Source organism: Lactuca serriola, chromosome 9, assembly GCF_051521515.1.
Source record: "Lactuca serriola cultivar US96UC23 chromosome 9, Lser_US96UC23_V15, whole genome shotgun sequence".
NCBI lineage: Eukaryota > Viridiplantae > Streptophyta > Magnoliopsida > Asterales > Asteraceae > Lactuca > Lactuca serriola.
The window spans coordinates 38,272,635-38,296,208 of NC_136416.1; the positions used below are offsets into that span (position 1 = coordinate 38,272,635).

At 36.4% G+C, this 23,574-nt stretch overlaps 1 protein-coding gene across 1 annotated transcript; it reads left to right on the top strand.

The window, feature by feature from the left end:
* Window positions 1-8,491: 8,491 nt before the first annotated feature.
* LOC145073406 (trihelix transcription factor GT-3b-like) lies at window positions 8,492-10,747 on the top strand. The gene is made up of 2 exons (XM_079019952.1): window positions 8,492-8,947; window positions 10,064-10,747. The coding sequence occupies exons 1-2, from the start codon at window positions 8,672-8,674 to the stop codon at window positions 10,619-10,621; spliced, it is 834 nt and encodes a 277-aa protein (XP_078876078.1). The 5' UTR covers window positions 8,492-8,671; the 3' UTR covers window positions 10,622-10,747.
* Window positions 10,748-23,574: the final 12,827 nt, after the last annotated feature.

Below are 23,574 nucleotides of genomic sequence, written 5' to 3' on the forward strand. Positions count from 1 at the left end.
GGTAGCGTGATCCTAGGAATCTGACACTCTCTCTCCTACGTGATCATCGCACGCCCCAACTGTCACCAATCTGTCACTCAAGAACCCGTTTCGTATTTCCATAAGAGATTTGAAACGATTTTTCTCTCTCCTATCACCCACTATAAAAAGCCGTCTACACCACCTTTTACCTCTTTACTGCCTCCAAAATTTCCAAAGAGCAAAAACTCCCAAACCGTCTCCTGTTCATCTTCTTCTCCAAACCTGCAATAATGGCTGAATCTTCTTCCGTTCATGCTACTTCTCAGATCCTCCCCATCCGTCCTCAGCAATGTCTGGTCATTGATCTCAACCCACTGGCGTACGACTCCTACATGTCACCGGTCATCGAGTGTTTGAAATACTCTCAACTTGCTCCAGCACTCTCCAGAATTGATCAATTGGTATATCCGGTTTAGACAGACCATTCTCTCCATAACCAAGTGTCTGTTTAGCACCGTGAAGAAGAAGGTACCTGCTTCAGCTGCTGGCCCAAGTAAAAAGTGAAGGTCTCGCTCCAAATTGACGCAAAGGGGGAGATTGTTGGGCTGAAGTTTATTTTGATGTTGCGTCTTTTGGGCTCGATAGTTTAGCCATGTACACTCCGGTTTGGGCCTGTCCAACCGAGAGCCTTTTATGTATTGTATATAAGTTAATGCTTGCATGCATATTAGGTTAACGATTTAGAGATTATCGAAATAGCGATTCATCTAGAGCATAACAGGTTTCTTTGATCGTTCTTGTAACCTACCAATCCTCTACAGTTGATGTTCTTAATCGAGCTCTTCTGAGGATTTTGTTTTAATCATTCGACTCGTTTGATTCAATCTTGTCTTGTTCTTTTTATTGAGTTCTTACAGTTTTATATTTATATACTTGTTCAAGATCTAATCGATCTTCATTGATTAAAGGTTTTTAATTCCAACACTCCCTAAATCCCTAAACTACTCCATGAAGAGATCTAGTAAATGAATAGTCAAGGTATAGACTTTACACCTCAATAAGGCTGCTTTGACAATGAAATCTCTAGATCCAAGGCTTCTTCCTTCAACCAAGCACTTCTAGCTTCCACTCATTCAAGGAAATACCAAAGAATCGCTCAATTTTCACTCACACACACTCAAAAGGCTCAAGATCATGAATTAGGGTTTTACTAGACTGAGGGAGGCGATGAGGGAGGCCACACTGAAGTGTTAAGGTGCTTAAATAGGGTGCAAACCCTAAAAACTAGGGTTTCACTCTAGCAGCCTAATCGTCAAGCCGAGGCTTCTAAACTCGTCGAGTAGACTTTAAATCCCGAATCCAACATCTGTTCCTACTCGACGAGTTTGGGGCCTCCAACTCATCGAGTCCCTTTGCAAAAATGAATGATTTAATTTAAAATAGATAGCAGGGTTCGGACGTTACAAATCTCCCCTACTTATTTTAGACTTCGTCCTCGAAGTCTGCTGCGTCTGGGAAAAGCTCGGGGTAGTGCTCCCTCATCACGTCCTCTGGCTCCCAGGTCCATTCCAAGCCCTTGAGGTGTTGCCATTGCACCTTCACTAGCTCGACTTTCTTGTTCCTCAGTTCCTTTGTCTTCCTGTCGAGGATGGCTACTGGCCACTCGATGTAGTTCAGGCTGTCATCCACTTGAATATCCTCTAGAGGCGCCACCGCAGAGTCATTTACCAAGCACTTCCGCAGCTGGGAGACATGAAAGGTGTTGTGGATATGACTAAGCTCGGCTGGAAGATCCAGCCTATACGTCACCTTTCCCACCCTGGCTACAACCCTGAAAGGACCAATGTACCTGGGGCCCAACTTGCCCCGCTTCCTGAACCGGACGACACCTTTCCAAGGTGACACCTTCAAGAGAACCATATCCCCGACCTGGAACTCTTGGTCCGATCGGCGTAGTTCTTCTGCCGACTCTGAGCATTCTAAAGCCTGCTCCGGACCTACTGGATCCTCTCCGTCGTCTTGAGTACCACTTTGATACTCCCCATGACCCTCTGTCCAACGTCACCCCAGCATATCAGGGTTCTGCACTTCCTCCCATATAACATCTTGAAGGGAGGATGGTCGATACTCGCATGGTAGCTATTAATGTAGGAAAACTCTGCCAAGGGAAGGTAGGTATCCCAGCTACCAACAAACTCCCGGACACATGCCCACAACATATCCTCCAGAGTCTAGATGGTCCGCTCGCTCTGACCATCCGTCTGCGAGTGAAAAGTTGTGCTAAAGTGCAGACGAGTACCCAACTCGTCATGAAATTTCTTCCAGAATCTAGAAGTAAATCGCACGTCTCGGTCAGAATTCATGGAAACTGACACTCCATGTCGAGCTACTACCTCTCTGATGTAGATGTTGGCCAGCTTCTCGGCCGAGATGCTCTCCTGGATCGGAATGAAATGGGCACTCTTGGTCAACGATCCACGATGACCCAAATTGAATCCACTCCCGTGCGGTCCTGGGAAGCTTCGTGATGAAATCCATAGTAATATCCTCTCACTTCCACAAAGGGATGTCCAATGGCTACGTCTTGTCGTGAGGCCTCTGCTGCTCTGCCTTGACCTTCCTGCAGGTTAGACATCTCTCGACGTACCAGACTACATCCCGCTTCATGCAGGGCCACTAGTAATCAACGCAAATATCTTTGTACATCTTTGTCACCCCGGGATGGATGGAAAATATGGACTTGTAAGCCTCAACCATCAGAATCTATCGTACTCCGCCCCAGTATGGAACCCAGACCCTCCCATGCAGGTTCAGCAGCCTATGACTATTATAGTCAAACGAGGCCACCTGGCCTATGATCCACTCACACTTCCGATACTCCTCCTTTATATCCTCAACCTGTGCCTCTTAGATCCGCTCCAAAAGTGGAGTCACCGTCGTCATCCTCAAGCAAATGTCTCTGATCGGGGCTGCCTTGCGGCTAAGCGCATCGGCCATAACATTAGCCTTCCTCAGGTGGTAGAGGATCTCACAGTCATAATCATTCACCACATCTAGCCACCGACGCTGCCTCATGTTCAGTTTTGGCTGATCCATGAGGTACCTCAAGCTCTTGTGGTCCGTGTAAATGGTACAACGTACCCCATAGAGGTAGTGTCGCCAAATCTTGAGGGCGAAAACAACCGCCCCCAACTCCAGATCGTGCGTCGTGTAGTTCGCCTCGTGAGGTTTCAGCTTCCTCGTAAGGCTTCGCCTAGTGAAAGTCAACATCCTGATTGACTCAACTCGCCGAGTTAGTCTATAAACTCGTTGAGTTCCATAATCCATAAAACCCTGAAATCTCGATCCTACTCATCGAGCTCATTCATTAACTCGTCGAGTTCCATGATTCATAAAACTCTGGAAACCTCGATCTTACTCGTCGAGTTCTTTCATGAACTCGTCGAATTCTTCGGCATAACATAGCCGTGACCTTTTACTCACAAGTCACCGAGTTCCTCCTTGAACTCGTTAAGTTCTCCTTCATACAGAGTCTGGACATTTTGCTCACAACTCGCCGAGTTCCTCCTTGAACTCGTCGAGTTCTTCAATCTTCAAGCCCAAAACATGTCCAACTCACCAAGTCATCTCCTAGACTCGACGAGTTTGGGGAACCACGACCCAACTCTCCGAGTTGTATGAACAACTCGTCGAGTCCACCATAGTCTAAATCCATATAGTCATTTCTAGTCGGGTTCAATGCTTCCAAACTATAGATTTGGTTCCCTAAGGTCGATATATCACGTAAAGTTTCTAACTTTACATCCACGCATGGGTTATTTAGCTCAAAAAGCCCTAAAAAGTGTTTCATAAGTTGCGTGGGACTCCCACGGCCATAAAGTTGGCACCTTTATGCCATGGAGTCCCTCAAAGGCTCTAGATCTAAAGTCATGACTCCAAAACATGCTTGCATCCATGAATGGTCCAAAAATAGGCTCTTTAAAGCCCTAAACTACTCCGTGAAGAGATATAGTAAATGAATAGTCAAGGTATAGACTTTATACCTCAATAAGGCTGCTTTGACAATGAATCTCTGGATCCAAGGCTTCTTCCTTCAACCAAGCACTTCTAGCTTCCACTCCTTCAAGGAAATACCAAAGAATCACTCCCTTTTCACTCACACACACACACACACTCAAAAGGTTAAGATCATGAATTATGGTTTTACTGGACTGAGGGAGGCGATGGGGGAGGCCACAATGAAGTTTAAGGTGCTTAAATAGGGTGCAAACATTGAAAATTAGGGTTCCACTCTCGCAGCCCTACTCGTCGAGTTGAGGCTTCTCAACTTGTCGAGTAGACTTCAAGTCCCGCGTCCAACATCCGTTCCTACTCGACGAGTTTGGAGCCTCCAACTCGTCGAGTCCCTTTGCAAAAATGAATGATTTAATTTAAAATACATACCAGGATCCGGACGTTACGTGAACACACTACAAGCATACCTTTTTCCATATGCATTCATTCCTACAAACAATGTGCTATTTCATGATTCATGGTGTTCTTATTACAAAACATATATGAAAACATCGAAAAAAAAAGAAAAAAATTTCGCAAGTATTCTCATTCAAAAGCATTTAGATACAGAAAATAAATCATTTTTCATTAATCATATAAGTATGACATGCATCCAAGTAAAAGATGCATATATACTCACCTTAGTACCTAGGTATGTCTAATTATAATATATTTCACTTGCCCTTTGTCTTGATCACCACCACTTACTCCTTCAATTCCTATAGATTTGATTCATTCAAGATTAACAAGTCAACATCATATATTCACATATGATTCATACACATAGCAAGTTCTTACTTGTTTTTGTATTCAAAATTTTGGCAACATTTTACAATATATCTTATGTTGTTGAAACTATTTTCAAACTCTTCACCATTCCATGGTTTACTTAAATTTACCAATCCAAATACTTAACATACAACAATACAATATTCAATATCAACTATATAGACACTATCGTTAAAATCGATATCTATTATATGCAATGTTTTACCTACATAGTTGTCCTTTATGTAAAACATTCTAATAAGTATAGAATGTATAAACTTCCCGTCATTATCACACTACAAGCTTACCATTCACATCCAATGTAACAGCCGAAATCTCAGGTATTATTAAATTATGTTTTTGGGGTGATTTAAGAGGGGACTCGGCGAGTTGGAGCCTAGACTCGCCGAGTAGGATCGCAGAATTGGTCGCGGGTTCGCGACTGGACTCGACGAGTCCAGTTATGGACTCGGCGAGTCTACGCTGTTTAGCGAAAACCCTAACCGTTCAGGTTTGGGACGTATAAAGGAGACTTATTGGCCGTCATTATTCATTTTAGCCTTCTGAGAAGAACCCTAAATCGATTGGGTGCATCTGGAGCAAGGATCATAGGCCATTGTTGATTATAGAAGAGTGGTTGTGCAAGGAAGAGAAGAGATTGGCTAAAGGAGCAGCAAGGGGGTCACATTCTGAGGATTGGGGACACAGAGAATACACCATCCAGGTAAGAATTCGTGTATGCTCTGCTATATTGATGTATTTATGGATTTAGGGTTTATGGAACCCTTGTGTGATTAGATTGACTGTTACCCTAGTCCCCTAAGCGAGTGTAACCCTGTATTGAGACCTTTGGAGGTCCAGAATGTCCCATGTCTATGCATTTCGGGAATTGATGAAGGTTTTGGATTGGAATCCTTATGCCTTAGGTCAAAATGTAAATTATGAATCACATGGTGTATCATGAGCACTGAAATGAGGACTTCACGTGGTGGATCATCCTAGGAAGGCCAGACCTAGGAATGGTCGAAGCAGTTCTGACCTTAGGATGCAGTTTGAGCGGTTGCATGGCATGGACTCGCCGAGTTCGATGAGCAGACTCGGCGAGTAGCTTGAAGATTAACTGGGACTCGTCGAGTTGTTCTTCAGACTCGGCGAGTTGAGTCGGGGTGGCCCCGCGATTCTTCCAGGAGTAACTCGTCGGGTCAAGGAGGATACTCGACGAGTAGATAGGGAATCCCAGAGAGTTGGAGGACGTCTAGACTCGCCGAGTCGCCATGGTACTCGCCGAGTCCGGTCGAGTTGACCGTTGACCGTTGACCAGAGTTGACCTAAGTCTGACTTCTTAGGGATAGTCACACTTAGAAGATATAAGTGTTAATGAGATATGTGATGTTATAGGGAGGTTGTAGCTCGTCGGATTGTGCACGAGTGATTTCAGGATTTGCTAGCTTTCGGCATTCACGAGGTGAGTTTTCTCACTATACTAGACCCGGAAGGGTTGACTGTGTGACCGGAAGGTCAGATATGATATGTGATATGTATGCTATATGTGGTAAGCTGTTTGTTATATGTGCTATGTATGTTATGGGCCGGAAGGCGATTATGTTATGGGCCGGAAGGCGTTGTGTTGATGACCGGAAGGTCAGGGCCTGGAAAGGCGTATGTGCGTAAGTTGTATATTGGGAAACTCACTAAGCATTTATGCTTACGGTTGTTATGTATGTGTTTCAGGTACTAGCGAGGACCGTGGGAAGGCGCCGGCGTGATCGATACACACTAAAGGATGCTTTTATGATCTTGGGATTTATACAATTTGTATTTGATATGACACTTAAATTATTCATGCCTTGTTTTGAATGAAAATACTTTACTTTTAAAATGAAAAATTTGTTTGAAAAATTTGCGTTGTTACATCCAAATCTTCCTAACACTTATAAAACAAGACACAAATCTGGAAAACACTAAATCCATTTTATTCTATCACTGTGCACAAAAGTCTTATCAATTATATACTTGGTTCTTGCATGTTTAAACATATACAAATGCTTACATGAGGATCATACATATGACATTAACAATACAAAACAAACAAAGTGAGCCATAAATACCATTCATTCAAACGTTTTCAAACTCAAGGACCATTTATGTAAGAAATTCCTCACAAGCATTTGTGGTATATTTTTGTAAAGCACATGGACTATGTGTAAAATTGTCTTTAATAAACAAATAAACATGAACAAGATTGTATATTTGTTTTGTTAATAAGACATTCTTTAACAATGATCTCATTTGTTTATTTATGTCTGTGGATGTTTGTTTGTATTTGTTTATTTATGCTCATTCATTAATTTTTGTATGTTCATGTTTGTTTATTATAGTCATAAAGTTGAAAAAAAAAATTTCAAAAATTATTAAATACTATCGCTCGTGTATTCAAATGATACGTGGACATCATATCAAAATATTCATGGTAGTCGAATGTCACTTGTCCGTTTGCCTTCAATCAATATGTATTGAGCTATAAATGTTCGTTATTTAAACAAAAAATACCAATAAACTAAAGAAATCGTTCGAAAAAATTTATTATTGAGTTTTGTTGATCTGCGTCCACTGTATTCTTGAGTTTATATCTATGAATTTAAGTGTCTAAAATATTGGAACATTTATGTTTGTTTGTTCCTATTCATTTTGTTCGTTTATTATTTGTTGTTTAACTTCCTAATGAACAAACACAAAAATGATAATTTTTAAACAAACAAACACAATCACAAACTTGTGTTTGTTTATATGCACATGACTGTGAATTACGATTCGTTTGTTAATTTGGTTAAACTTAAACAAACAAACCTAAACTTTTTGTTTGTATTTGTTTTACAGCTCTATTAATAGGTTATTATCCAAAATCCGAATTCCTAATTTTTTCATGATTAATTAGAAAAAAAAAATAACAAAAAAGCTTAAAGCTGTTATTTTTAATGTGTCTTGTTGAATTAGTTTGTTTTTAAGTATTTGACATGTAGATATATATAATAAAACAATTAAACTAGAAAGTACTATTTAATTTAATTCATTCGTAAGCATGACGACGAGTAGGGTAATGTGAACAAATGTGTATGTATTAAGAATAAAAAGAAAAGGAAGTGAACAAATATTTAGAGAGAGAAAGAGTACTGGTTTAAGTTTCCGCGTAGAAGGATGAGAAGCGTTTGTTTTGTCCAGGTCTTTTCCACTCATTTGATTTTTATTATTCCATATAATTTAAATTTAGACAAAATAAAAATAAATTTCATTTATAAATTTACAATACTTACTTTGATACAGAGTTCTACAAACATTTCAGTTAAAAACTGAACTAGATGGCAAAGCATAAAAATGTCGGCCAAGATCTCTTGTAGGCCTATTCATAGTACACCAAAATCTAAATTGGTTTTACATGTAAGTTTTTTAATATTTAATATAAAAATTAAATAATGATTATTTTTTCTTACAATTATTATCTTGTAATGAGATCATAAAATAATAAAAGTATGTTATTTTATTATGATAAATAATAATTTCTTCGGTATGATTGAAATGAAAAAAAAAAAGTTGATGCTAAAACAAATAAACAATCATCAACTTTTTTTTTAATTATGTGAGAGTTGAAGATGCACTTCTTACTCCTATATAACATTATGTATTTTTAGTGTAAAGGTCATTGGGTCATACTGTTTGACCATTTTAGCCACGTATAAAGCTTTCTACTTCTCCATCGATTCATTCTTCTTCTCTCTTTCATACGCAGGAAAGATCTTTTTCTTCCTTCCCAATTCATCTACCAAACTACCCACAGTTTTTATCTTAAAGATAAACCTTTTGCATATCTATATATATCTATATATATATATATATGGACCCTAGCCACCTTCATCATATGAGTGTAAGTGTGGATTCCGGTGGCCCCAGTGGTGGCGGCGGCGGTGGTGGTGATAGGTTTCCACAATGGAGCGTACAAGAAACAAGGGATTTCTTGATGATAAGAGCGGAGCTGGATCCGACGTTCATGGAGACAAAACGTAATAAGCTTCTATGGGAAGTTATCTCTACAAAGATGAAGGAGAGGGGGTATAATCGCAGTGCTGAACAGTGCAAATGTAAATGGAAGAATCTTGTTACACGTTATAAGGTATGTGATATGTATATATTATATAAGGTGTGTGTTTTTAATTAGACTTCTCTTTTCGTTGTTTCTGGAAGTATGTGAAGATGAGAAAGCAACGTACGTTCATGAATCTTCTATCTTATGTCATGAGATTATCCCATAATTTATAAGCATGGGATTCAAAGTCACAAACCGTGGAATTAGACAAAATCTTCGTTTTTCTCATATTCATACACAAAAAGGAAGAACTTAATCATATTAATCATCATAAAAGAAAACTCTGTTGTATGTGTATACTAGCTAGTCTTAGGTTACAACAGGATATGTTAGAACTTAGAAACAATCTTAAATGGACAAGACATGTGCCGATTTTGTTCTGATGGCTTAATTAGTTTCATGGACAAAATAAATACTTGTCTTGATTGAGCATCGATCTACAATCTATAATGATGAGTTTAATGGAAAAGTATAATGATATGCTAGATCTAGTTTTTAATAGATGGAACTCTATCATTATCAGATATGCTATTTTACTATTCAAGGGTTTTGAAGTTGAATCACTATTGAACTTTGTATTGAACTCTTTAATGAAAAAAAAAGTTTTCTATTTTTTAAATAAATATTGTGAATTAGATTTTGTAATGTTTTATTGAATTTTATAGGGTTCAATGGATTGTAACAAAAATTATATGTTATTATATGAAATATAAAAAGATGATGTAACCATCCATTGAACTCTATATAATTCAATGTATTGAGAGTCATACGTCAAAGTCCTTGAACATGGAATTGGACTAGATTTCCCATTAACGAGAGATGTTTGTTATACATGAAATGTTGTGGGTTAAAACCGAAATTGATCTCTAGGGGTTTCTCACTTCTATTGAAGGAAAAACCAACAAGTTTTCTTTGTTGATTAAAAAAAACCCTACGATATCTGTAGTATAGTGTAGTTCAAATTGTCTCTTAGAAAACAAATTCTATATCGTGTTAAAGTGATCAGAAATTACATCAATTTTGTTGAGGTTGATTTAGTTTGTTCCTATGGTCTAGTTTCGTAAACAATTATGTTTTCTTGTTGCTTAAGGAATTGAAAAGGAAGAAACTAATGATGGGTTTGTTGGCATGCGAAACATTTAGGGTTTGGAGATGATGGAACAAGAAGGTACGAGGCAACAATTTCCATTCTATAATGAGCTGCAAATGATCTTCACAGGTCGAATGCAAAGGATGCTATGGATGGAAGCAGAAGGCATGGCTGCAGGTGGATCATCAAAGAAGAGATCAGTGATGCATTTGTCTTCAGATGATGAGGATGACAATAACGATGAGAGTGATGTGGATAAGGTGATCAGTGGTAACAAGAAGAAAAAGAAGATTTCAAACACCACCACTTCCAAAAGCAATCCTGATAGTATAATAATTAATTTGAAGGAAATATTGGAGGACTTGATGAAGCAACAAATGCAGATAGAAATGCAATGGATGAAGACGTATGAGGCAAAGGAAGAGGAAAGGAGGATGAAGGAGATGGAATGGAGACAAACAATGGAAGCATTGGAGAATGAGAGGATTATGTCTGATCGAAGGTGGCGAGAGAGGGAAGAACAACGAAGGATCAGAGAGGAAAATAGATCAGAGAAACGAGATGCTCTTATAACTGCACTTTTAAATAAGCTTAGACAAGATGATCTATAGGATAAAATTCCGTTTTGCTAAGAGGGAAATTGTGGAAAAGCTTGGATATATTCAAAGGTTAGTTTAATATATCGTTTTAGACGGCTAAGATATATGAAGCTCTTATAAATATTTGTTTTTGTTTCATATGGATTTTTGTTCTCTAATTTACTAGATGTTTTATGTTAGAAAAATTAATGTTGATTAATAACTCACAAAGGCAAAAACTGCTGATACTAGATAAATATATGTAGACATATTTAGTCAAATATTCAAATACTACTCTCAATGGCCTCGATATCCAACATAGAAACTTTTAATTTCATATCTAACCTAATAAATGAAAATCAATTTTGTCAAATGTCATGTTGTCATTGATTTTGCCGCATGTCATTTTTTAAAAGTTTTTTAATTTTTTTTTTCATTTGTCATTTTCTTGTAATTTTTATTTTTTTAAATTTAAAATCCATATTTAAGTGAGATTTATATATGTAAAGTAGATCATTATATTAAATTTCATAATAAATACTCTAAAATCTTTCAAATATCTTACATAATATATTTAATTACTTACTTTATTTATTATATTCTTTATATTTATATGAACTTATTTTTTTTTTAAATATATGTAATATTTATAATTTTATATTAATTTTTTTTCCTAAACCCATGTAATACACGAGTTTCACACCTAGTACAATATCAAGAGGTAATTTTCGATGGCATATTCTTGGGAAATATAGCATAGAAAAAAATCGACAGAATATTACCGTCGGTATTACGACAAATTTACGAAAGAACTAAAGAATTGACTTTTGACTTTTAAATTTTCCAACAGATCACTGATGAAATTTGAAGTTTGATCATCTCACCATCTTCGACATATTTCTGACGGAATGCCTATATATAAACACAATGACAGTTTTAGTGACAATTTATAGTGCAAGCGACATAAAAGCCTTTAAATTTTCAAAAAAAAAAAATATTGGTTTTACCCATGATGATGTTTTAAGTCCAGTAAAACCGGATGTTTTATTTAATTTGTTCACTTATACCCATTTAACCGGTTTCTAGATAACCTAACATGTCGGTTACCTGATACCAGTAAAACTCTTAAGTTATTAAAAAAAATTACACTTAAGTTTTCAAAAATTGTTCCGACTATTACTTTGATTATTATATATATATATATATATATATATATATATATATAATATGTTTAATATGTTTTTAAATGTATAAAAATATTTTATACATATATTTTTAAACGTATGAAAATATTTGTATAGATTTAAAAACTTATTTAAAAGTATATTTACTTTTATTTAGTATTTAAAAATATATTTACTTCTTTTTAGTATTTATATACATTTGAAAGCCGATCTACACCTTTAATATATATATATATATATATATATATATATATATATATATATATATATATATATATATATATATATATATATATTATGTTTCTTGAAAATTAAGAGGTACAACTCCAATAGCATAAAATACAATCATAATATGCAAAATGCAATGAGAATAAACGGACCAATTTAAATGGTAATTCTTATCATTACTCCGATCTCTGCCCCAATATTCCATCATCTCTTTCCCTAAACCCATACCTTCCCTCCTTTCTCCGTCTTCTCCGCCACCGATTGTTCCCCTGCTATGCCTTCTTTGTCACTGACCTCTACTACGTCATCCACCACCATCCCCACACTCCACCATGTCCCCACGCTCCACCACGCATCAGACAACATCGCAACCAGTACACTACCATCGCTCAACGGCCATACAACACCACCATCTCTATCTCTCTAATAAACCCTGGATTGTCATCATTGCTACACCCTCATTCTCTATCTCCTTTATTTTCTCTGTTAAAAGCCACCGCTACCACCTCCTTCTCCCCTATCTGTCTCTCTCTAACAAAACAACTCACCACCATTATCATTATTGCCCCTTGCCCTTCTCCCTCTTTTCCTGTCTAAATCTCACTCCAAACCCTAGATCTAAACCACCAATCGCCGCCATTATCCACCAAACTTCCCATCTCTTCGTCTTTCTCTGTTAAAGGTTCAATTTTTTTGTTTCATTATTGTTTTAGTTTTTTACTCATTTGTGTTATAACAACTTCTAGTTCCAACATGTTTGATTCTTAACAGGGGTGTTAAAATTATCACAGGTTTGAGTTCTTAATGATTTGTTTTACTTATTTTGTTTCTTTCTTGTCGCTCCGGTTTTTAATCAAATCTAAGGCTTAAAAGGGGTAAACTTGGTATTCTCTAGACATTTGTTGGTCCAAGACATGCTTTGACTTTTTACTGAAATTATAAACATATAATTAGTTTAGTCTTTAGATTCAGGTAATAGTTGTACATTTCTGAACTTTTAAACTAAGAAACTAACATGCACAGGCCTTGCCGGGTGAAACAAGGTTTCCAATTTTGGTTAACTAAAAAACTAAAATCTTTGGGTTTTTGGTTTGACTACAGTTCACATTTATTGTCATGAACGATTTACCAAAAAACCAAATTTTATCTTTTTTTTTTTGGATGCTTAGATGTAATCATGTAGACTATGGAGTTTATACTAGATTACTATATAGATGTAAAATAGTCTTCATATGATTCCTAGGAAAAAAATAAAATGCAGCTCTAGCGGGACAATGCCAATCAGAAGGTAAAACTTTCTTATAGACCTATTTACCCCTCTTTCGGTCTTTAGTGATGTGGGTTTGTTGTGTGTAAATATCTGTTTTATGTGTCTGTGATGTTTGTGTGGTACATGTGTAAGTGTATACGTTGTGGTTGTGTGGGTGTGTATGCGCTTCTGTTGTGTGTGTGTGTCTAATGTGCATGTTGTGTGTGTCTATTGTGTGTATAAAATGTTATAATAAACAAGAAATAGAAATGAACTTTCATTCAACTATTTATTATAACATGTTTGTAGATATTTTCTTCCCCAGCTAATTGTAAGAAATTGCAATATACTTTTGATTTTAAAAGTAATTAAAATTGTTGTAATCAAAAGAAATGAAAGTAAAATGCTAACATGACATCTTCTTCCTTGTGCTATTGGTGCTTACATTCATGCAGATTTAAAATTTATATATGAGTGAATGGGAATCCTCAAAATGTTGGTGCAAAGTTTATTGTGATAGATATGCACCCTCTTAAAATTTGTTTTCATAATTAAGTAGCTTATCAGTAAAGTCTTGTTGTTTTTGGATGTCACAGTCTGTTATACTTTCTACTGTACCTATACTCTCAGTTCAACTATGAGAATATGTTGCTTCTATAAGTGCCTTATGATCAAGGTGTTGAAGGGTGTAGTATTGATACGATCCTATTAGCGTATTTTCTTTAGCCACGTTTTCTTTTAATTAGTCAAATAGTAATTGCATTTAATTAGGAGGCCACAATTCCATTATGGATGCAAGTTCCCCATTTGTTAGTTGGTTGGCGATATGTAACGTCCTGGATTTTTAAGGTACTATTCTTATCCATATAAGGTTAATGGTTGGTTTTAGACCTTTGGTTCCTTGTAATTGGGTTGAGGAAGCGTTGTACGTGGAGCGTACCTTGCCATGTACTCTCAGTGTACTCAAGAGATTAGAACGCGGAAGTCATGCACCTACGCCCAGCTTACCATGAGTACGCGCAACGTACACATGCAGGTTCTAAAACCCTAGATTTTAGGGTTTGATCCCTATATAAAGTACCTTATGCCTTTGGTCCAGCCTCCCTCTCACCTTTAGTCAGCCACCACGAAAACCCTAACCCATATTTGTGTGTCTTGTGATTTGGAAGCCATTTGAGAGCATCTTAGTGTTGTTTTGGTGCTTTGGAAGAGAAGGATTCAAAGGGAACTTGTAGATCTAGGATATTAGCACCATTTCTGACTTATTTTAGGTATCAAGCTTCAAACTTGATCATTGCATGCTTAGATTTGATTTTAGGGTGTTTTATGTCACTTTTAGACTCCATTGTTGAGGTTTCTTGTATCTTGATAGTTTCAGACCATAAGAGCTGTCCTTTTGGGCTCATAGAAGCACTTAGAGTCATAAAAATCGGACCTTGATGGTTAAGCCACAACCATGCAAGTGTTTGATGGTCATAAAGTTTGTTTAAGGACCAAAATCATGTTTTGACCCCCAACCATGCATGTAAGCACATAAAGTTTGTGACTTTATGGATTAGGAGGTCCTAAAGGACCTGGATCTAAATTCTGGACGTGAAGACTTAATTGATTAAGTCACAAACGGAGCCCCAAGGAAGTTGGCCAATACACTAGGCGTACACCATGCTACGCCACACGTACTGGGTTAACTTCCCGCTTTTGGTCAAGGCCAGTGTATGCTAGGCTTACGTGCCAGGTACGCAGTGCGTACGCATGTAGAGTGACGAACTTGGGCTTTTGGGCCTTAGAAGTTTGGGACTGGATAGTTGGTCCCCATGGCCCACTATGGAGCATAGTTTCTGGGCCTAGGACTGAGATTTAAAGTATTGGGCCTTTGGGCCATATGAGGCCACTTGAAATTATTTATTTTGGGCTAAGGTTTATTGGGCTTGTGATAAGGCCTATTTGAGGAGTTGGACCCAATTTGGAAAATTGGGTCATTAGAGGGCCATTAGTGGGCTGGGAAAGATATGATGGAATTGGGCCTTGGGTATGGTCCAAAGTAGACCAAGGGGTAAAATGGTCATTTAGCACAAGCAATATCATGGATTTTAACTAAGTGTTGTTATGATAATGACAGTCGCGGAATCATCGGAGCATCTGTTGGAGATTACTTTCTGTGATATTCGACACTCAGCTTTTCGAGGCGAGTTACCTTCCAGTAGAAGTAGATCTAAGGCACCAAGGTCAGCCCACTAGTAGGTGATCGTAGTTGATATGATTGTCTTTATGATAATTGTCTGGTATGTCACTATCTGTTATGCTTTACGTGCTAGTATACTATGTGATTATGTGATGGTAGTAGATAGGGGACTAGTCCCCGGACTCGGTTGAGATATACCAGCAGGGTAGGTCGGACACCCAAATATGTTTAACAGTATGATATGCTTGTTATTATGTGATTAGTGGTAGGGGTGAAATAGTCCCCGTAGCCGGTTGAAATAAACTGGAGGGTAAGTCGGGCACCCAGATATGCGTGACAGGGTAGGTCGAGCACCCAAATATGTTTGATAAATGGTAGGTCGGGCACCCCGATATGCCTGACAAGGGTAGGTTAAACACCCAGATATGCTCAGCAGGGTAGGTCGGGTACCCAGATATGCCTGGCAGTATGTTTATTGTATGGTATGTGGTATGATGGGGGAACTCACTAAGCTTTGTGCTTACAGTTTCAGTTTTTGTTTTAGGTCCTTCTTCTTCTTCGAAGGGAAAGGAACCGATACGATAGCAGCGCATCACACACACGATTTCTGCATACGAGATTCTTGGGATTTGTACTCTGACTTTGTTACTATGTGATGACATGATTTGAGACTTATGATCTATGGCTTTTTATGAAATGAAATAACTTGATGATGTTTTCTATAAATTGGTTTATAAATTGCTATATCAAAAATGAAATTTTTGGTCTTCAATTTTGGGATGTTACAAGATAGCATATTTATATTCCATGTAAGTTACTTTTGAAGCAGAAAATGAATATCGAGAAAATTGCTCCTAATAATCTGTCTCTTCTTCTATGTTCTTGGGAGATTAACCGACTCTAATAGGTTTCTATCATTGTACCACAAAACCTTAATATCATTATTTTTAAGAGGTTAGTATAATTATTAACCGACCAATTGTCTCCTGTTTTGATGTTATATTTCTATACATAAAGACAAGTTAAAGTTAGACTACAAAATTAATCCCCACGAAATAAAGAACTAAGAATCCATTCCATTTGTATATTTGTTCTTCTTGGTATATTATTATTTACCTCTTGGTATATTGTGGTATACCTCTCTAATCCTAGAGCATCCCTGATAGAGCTTTTTCAATGGTTTATTATGTACATCAAATAATAATAATAATAAATTTGGAAACTTTTAAATTTATAAGTTTAATAGATAAGTCTTTTTTTTATAGAAAATCACATAATGGTCCTTATATTTTACGGAAAAAAAAACCTCAAACATTTAGTGTCTAATTTTTTTCTTAGGATGATTTTTGTGGTTTCATATTTTTGCGTGGTTGATATACGACCCATATAAAATGGCATTTATACCTTTTATATATATATATATATATATATATATATATATATATATATATATATATATATATATGTATGTGTGTGTGTGTGTGTGTGTGTGGTCGTAAGAATAATTTTAGACCAATTGATTAAAATATTGAATGATTATGATTTTGAGGGTCTATGATATTACAATGAAATATCATGTACCATATTATCATTCAAATTTAATTATAAGTGTATTTTAGTCAATTAAACTACATTTAAAAAAGGAAATTTCAGATTTTAAGAGATAATTATGATTTTTTTTTAAATTAATTTAATTTTAATTTTATTCATAACCGATTATAACCTATTTTATTTTGTCGGAATGACATTCTATTAGAATGAAAGTTTATGACATTCTTTAAGAAAACGTAAATAAGAAGACAAAATGAGTAAGTACATTATGAAAGAATAAACAAAATCAATTCTTAAACTAATAATATATCAATAGTTACATTGTATGATTGTGATATAAAAAAAACACTCCTGAATAATAACAATATTCCGAAAAAATAACAAATGCAATTCTTATAAAATAACAAAGTTCCTAAATTGTGAGTGTTATTAATCTTTAATTTATTCTTCAATCCATTCCTATCATGAATCATTGCCAAATATTTTGTGGTGATACAGGTGTAACTACTGGACATTAAACATATAAATAATTGACTAAAATTCTATCATAATACAATAATAATATTCTTAAAAAAATATTACCAGCCAGTTAACCATAACTATTTGACTAAACCAAAATAGCATCATACAATTACCCATTACTATTTTGTAACCATAATAGATATTATAAAAAATTTAACAAATATTCTTAAGGAATCATTAAACCTAAAGTGTAATTATCTTGTTAAATTCTAACCAAATGTATTCTTGTAGCCTCCCAAATACCAATAAAAATTTCATTTTAAACCATCTAATCCACACAACCATTTGTTCTAAAAAACAATTAATAATAATCAGTGTGGAAAAAGCCATCAAAGGATGCAGCGCTGTCAAGTTGGGCTCATCCTTTTGGAACTGAGAGTACCGGAAAATGTTTAAACCATAAAACCGTAAGCACAAAGCTTAGTGGGTTACCCAAAATACAACATACCATACATATCATCGACCCCACCCACATATTGGTCTCGAGCCTCATACAAGGGGGCCAACCCAATATACAAATGGGCTCAACCCAGCATACAAACGGGCCTAGCCCAACATAAAAACAGGCCTAACCCAACATACAAACGAGCCCAACCTAGCATACCAATGCAAGAGTCATAAAGATAGCTAGCATCCTACATAGTATAGTGAGAAGACTCACCTTACCATCATAGTCAACAACTAACAGCTCTCACCGCCAATGAATGGGTGCGATACACCCACTAATAAACCACACAAGGAAAACACTTAGTTTACCTTCTAAAAATATAAATTTGATCAAAAATCAATCCATACCAAAAGTCAATGGTCAAGGTCAAATTCAACAGTTAACATCACCGAAAACCGACTCTCACGTCGTGACCAACCCATGGTCACGTCGTAACTAACAGGCTCATCCCCGATCCAAGACCCCAAATATGAACAACTCAGCTATTATCAAAACCATCGTCACTTCTTGATGTCCATTCCCTCACACCATGACAGAGTCCGTCCAAAACAATAGGGAAATCCCATGGTCACGTTGCGACTATAATAATTTGGGACAACTTATGCATTCTGCCCTTAATCCGTTAAGCCATCCATTCAAACTTTCCAGAAGGCCTTCTTACTCCAAAAACTTTATAAAAATCGATACTTTATAGACATACATGTCCAATGCATGTCTTGATCTCATATTAGGTCAAAATGATGAAAAAATGGAACCACACTCATATGAATGACCTCAAAACTTAACCAAACTTCAGATCCAACAAACACAACCCTCAAGGGACCTCAAGGCCCCATAAAGTTGCCAACTTTATGTAATCCTTTCATCCAACTTCCACAAGGAAAAGGGACAATAAGTCTAGATCTAGAAGATATCAACATAAATTTTGGATCTTGGACACTTACAATGATCTAGAAATGGCTCAAATACAAACTCCAAGCTTGCCAAGAGATTCACTACACCACAAGGGCCTTCTTCTTCCTTCCAAGAGCTCTCGAACACCAAGGGTAAGCTCATAAATGAAGATGAGGGTATTAGGGTTTGCTTCAAGGCACAAGAGGGTGATGGAGGCTAGAAATATGGTTTAAATACGGAGGAAACCTTGAATGATCATGGGTTTGGGCTGCATCCATCCTCACATTGTGACCATACTCATGTCACGTCATGACATCCTTCCATATATGTGTTCTTATTTTTGGCACGTCACGTCGTGACCTCCCTATGGTCATGTCGTGACAGATAGTTTTTCCCAAAAAATCATGCATTTGACTCCTTTATGCCCTACAATGATCCATTCTGGATGATGGGTGTTACAACTTTAACATAATACACTTTACAAAACTTAATGTATTCTTATAGAATACACTATATTGTGTAATTGATTTTCCTGAAAATTAGTATTCTGTTAGAATACATTGATAAATAATGAGATTGAATAACACAATATAAGAAAAAAAAAGTATCATGCAAAGCTCCAAAGCACTTACCCTCTAAAGTCTTATAATTTTAGAAAACAATTCTTTTTCTCTTTGAATATATGAACAATAATTAGTAAATCTAACCTTAAGTATGTGGAACTAATTTGTAAGTCTTCCCCCTTCTCACAAATCTCCTCACACAAACCTCAATTTGTATGTATAGAAAAAAGAAAAGAAAAAGATGTATTCATGGTTGAAGTATATAAATGATGAATAATGGGTAAGAAATTAATATTAATATTTAAGTAGGAGAAGAACACAAAAGGAAAAAATTGTATAAAGGTATTAAAATGAATTATTAATTAAACATAAATAAATTCATAACATATGTAAAGGTATTAAGCTGAATTATTAATAAATTGATCAAAAAACACATTCCACAAGCTTTGTAAATAGTAATCAATCTAACACACATTGAGTTTGCATAAAAAGATTTTAACTAATATTAATTATGCAACCAAAAATTGTGGGTGTCGGCTTAAAATCCAAACCTAGAAAGCTTCTGGTTGTTTGTTGGATGTAACCCCCGCAACTTCAGGCAAAACATTTGAGATATAATAAAGAACAATTATTATAATTTAAAACCATCAAATACGTAAATTGTTAGTCATGCGCGTTGCAGACTACATATTATAAGCATTTTGTAGATTTATCAATAAGCGATAAAATAACGTTTTCGAGAGAAGATTATATAGGATAAGTAATCTTGATGAAGTTGTAGTAGTCGCGATGGTGATTCTGTAGATATAAGGAATGCTCGAATCTGACTTCGTATGAAGAAGTGATGATCTTGTGAAGTTTCGCATTGAACCCCCTATAACAAAACGTTTCGTAAAAAGTGAATTTTAGATTGTTTTGTTATTTGCCTAATTAATCTAAATGAAAGTCATGGTAATGGTAAAAACGAACTCGTGCATATAGAGAGCGTCCAAATCTGACTTGATATGAGGAAGTTATGATTTTTTGAAGTTTCAACGCAGTTGTGTTAGCACAGAAATAGAAATTAAAATCGCTTGATTGTTAGGAAAAGCAATCTAAATGAGAGTTAAAGATCTTGTGATTAGGAGTATGTGGATATAAATACAGTTGAGAACAGATGTCATACGAAAGAGTTATGATTTTTATACGGACTTTAACAGTCTAAGCCTGTTAAAAACATAACTTCAAAAATAATTTGAGAATTATCCGACAAAGTCTAAATGGAAGTTATAGTACTCGTCAATAACTATGTGTATATATAAAGAATACTGAAAACGGAGCTCATATGAAGAATATATGAGTTTTTGGAAATTTGGAAATTCGCTCGCGCATGAGAAGTGCGATGCGCGCTTCTAGAAGGCATAGGCATGGACCAAGGGAAATATGCCACGTGTCGCGAGGAAGTAGGTCGGCCAGGCTAGGGCGCAACATGCTCTTGGTCTAGGCGGGGAGCTCTAGTGCAAAATTTGACTTATATATAGCTTTCTACCCTCACTTCATTCCTAACCTCACCAGAAACTCTCCTCTAGAAATTTCTTCTCTTAAATCCAAAAATTCTTAGTATCTAGAATATTTTGGCAAAGATCTGAGGTCTTCTAGGGCCCAGAAAGTAGGAGTATTTAGGTTGGGATTCTGCCTATAAACTTATATTACTTTCAGTATAACTTATATTTATAATCATAATCGTTGTTATGAATATATAAATAAGATTTATCAATGATTCCAATTCATAATACCGATTGATCTATTTATGAAGGTGTTGTCTATGCTAGATTTAGTGAGGTATTTAAAGTGGGATTTCCAAACAATATACTTTGTATACTAAATAGACCTTACCTCCGATATGATCTTACATAGTTGCTCCTTACTTGATAGATCTTGATGTAGACATTTGGATTGTTGAGGAATCTAGACTATCATTAGTCACCAAGACTATAAGACTAAGACTTAGTAATATGTACCTAGGTCATTTCAAAGGAAAAGCTAAAGTGCTAGGTGAAACGTTGCTCAAATTTCAAGTCATCAACTTTTAGCAAGTGAGTGCATAGCTACTTTCATCTTACACAAAGATGATGAGGGTAATGGGTTGTAACATCCTCATTTTCAACCAAAATTCTTTCTTTACCATATACCATAATAAATATATCGGGCCCCGCCAAAACTACACAATGAGCCCCCACTAAGCATATAAAACGGGCCCCACCCAAACTACCTAATGGGCCCCGCTCAATCTACATGATGGGCCTCGCCTGATGTATATACATAATGGGCCCCGCCCAACATACACAACCATATTACACACATAGAGACTACACTTCTAGGTTCTACTACTAAGGGCACATAGAGGCTATTATTTCTACTCTACTAACTTCGGGTACACTAACATTGAACATTTAGAGACTATCCTATTGGTTTTACTTGACTAGCTGTTATAACCTAACACACATGGATATGTATTGTAATACATAGTATAGTGAGGTAGCTCACCCGGACAATTACTCAGACGATTGACAATTATGTGGGCGATTCTACTGGCGATCTAACTGGCTGGTAATGCGTCTAACAAGTATTAACCTATAATACTATAACTTCTTAATCCCTATGATAATATGGTACAAAAAGCTAGATCTTTCACTAATCCCAATGAATATTGAGAGTTCTATCAAATAAAGATCAACTAGGCAGGAAAGTTGGGAGGCAGGATCATTTCGGCATATAGCCTTTTTGAAATCCAACAACAAAGACGACATGACCATTCTAGACACATTTCTTGCAAGCAGATCAACCAGCATTATAATTGGAATTACTGATAAATCTTATAACAACTACTATGAATATAAATATAAGTTACACTTAAAGAGAAATTAGTGTAGCCTAACTTACAGGGATCCTAGAGAAAACTGGGATTTGTGTAGGCAGGAATTCGACCCGAGCACTTCTTTATGCCCGACTCTTGGATGCCGCAAGGCCTTGCTAAAGTAGTCAGAGACAAGAAAGTATAAGGGCTAGGGGTGCGGGATGGTCTCAAAGGATTTTGAGGGTGAAGGGATTAGAGAATGAGCAGCATAATTCTTCTATTTATAGGAGATTTTAGCATGCCTGACATGCACTTCAGTCGACGTCGATCTTCCGAAATGTTGCCACATGTCAAGCTCTGTGTGTTCCTCATAGCCACCTTCTAGAAGCGCGCATCGTGCGTATGCGTGCGTGATGCAAAATGTGAGTCTTATAAGTTTTTTAACTTCCTCATATGAGCTTCGTTTTTTACGTTCATTATATCCACGCGAAGCTATCGAAGAGATCTACAACTATTATTTAGACTCCATCGGCTAATTCTCACTTTATTTTTAAAGTTATATTTTTATAGGCTTAGACTGTTAAAGTTCGTATAAAAATACTAACTCTCTCATATGATATCCTTTCTCGAATGTCTTTATATCAACGGATAGGTATTGATGAGATCTTCAACTCTCGTTTAGATTGTTTTTCCTAACAATCAACCGATCTTAATTTCGGTTTTTGTGTCGCATGCTGCTATGTTGTCCTCTTATCGAGTCGGGTTTGGACGTTCTCTATATGCACGGTCTCGGTTTTGCGATTACTACAACTTCCATCAAGACTAATTATCCTAAATAGCCCTCCATAAAAAAACATCTATTTACGTAGTTGGTCGCTTATACTATAAGGCAAAAATAGGGTGTTACAACTCTCCACCACTTATAGAGATTCCGTCCCCAAAATCCTACTCCTAACGCACTTTAAGATCATGCCTACACATTATCCTACTAGGGTTTCATGAGATCAACCTAATATCTAGCCACTATTGCTCCATCGAATTAATCCATCTGTACTTATTTAGCCATAGGACTTCGTTTTCTACTGTAGACGTACTCCCGAACTCCTCGCAAAGTCTTCCAAAACCAAGAATTTGTCGGTCTGGACTTCCAGAATTTACACGCTATGTTTGATGATCGCTTTCAGACATAAAATGTCGATACCATCGATTGGTTATGAGGTGGTTAACTATGTAATTTTATCTACGACATCCTAACAAAATCCATTTTCAGGAACATGCCTCTAAAAGGCCTATGACATCTCCTTAAACCACTCATGAATCTAAATTACA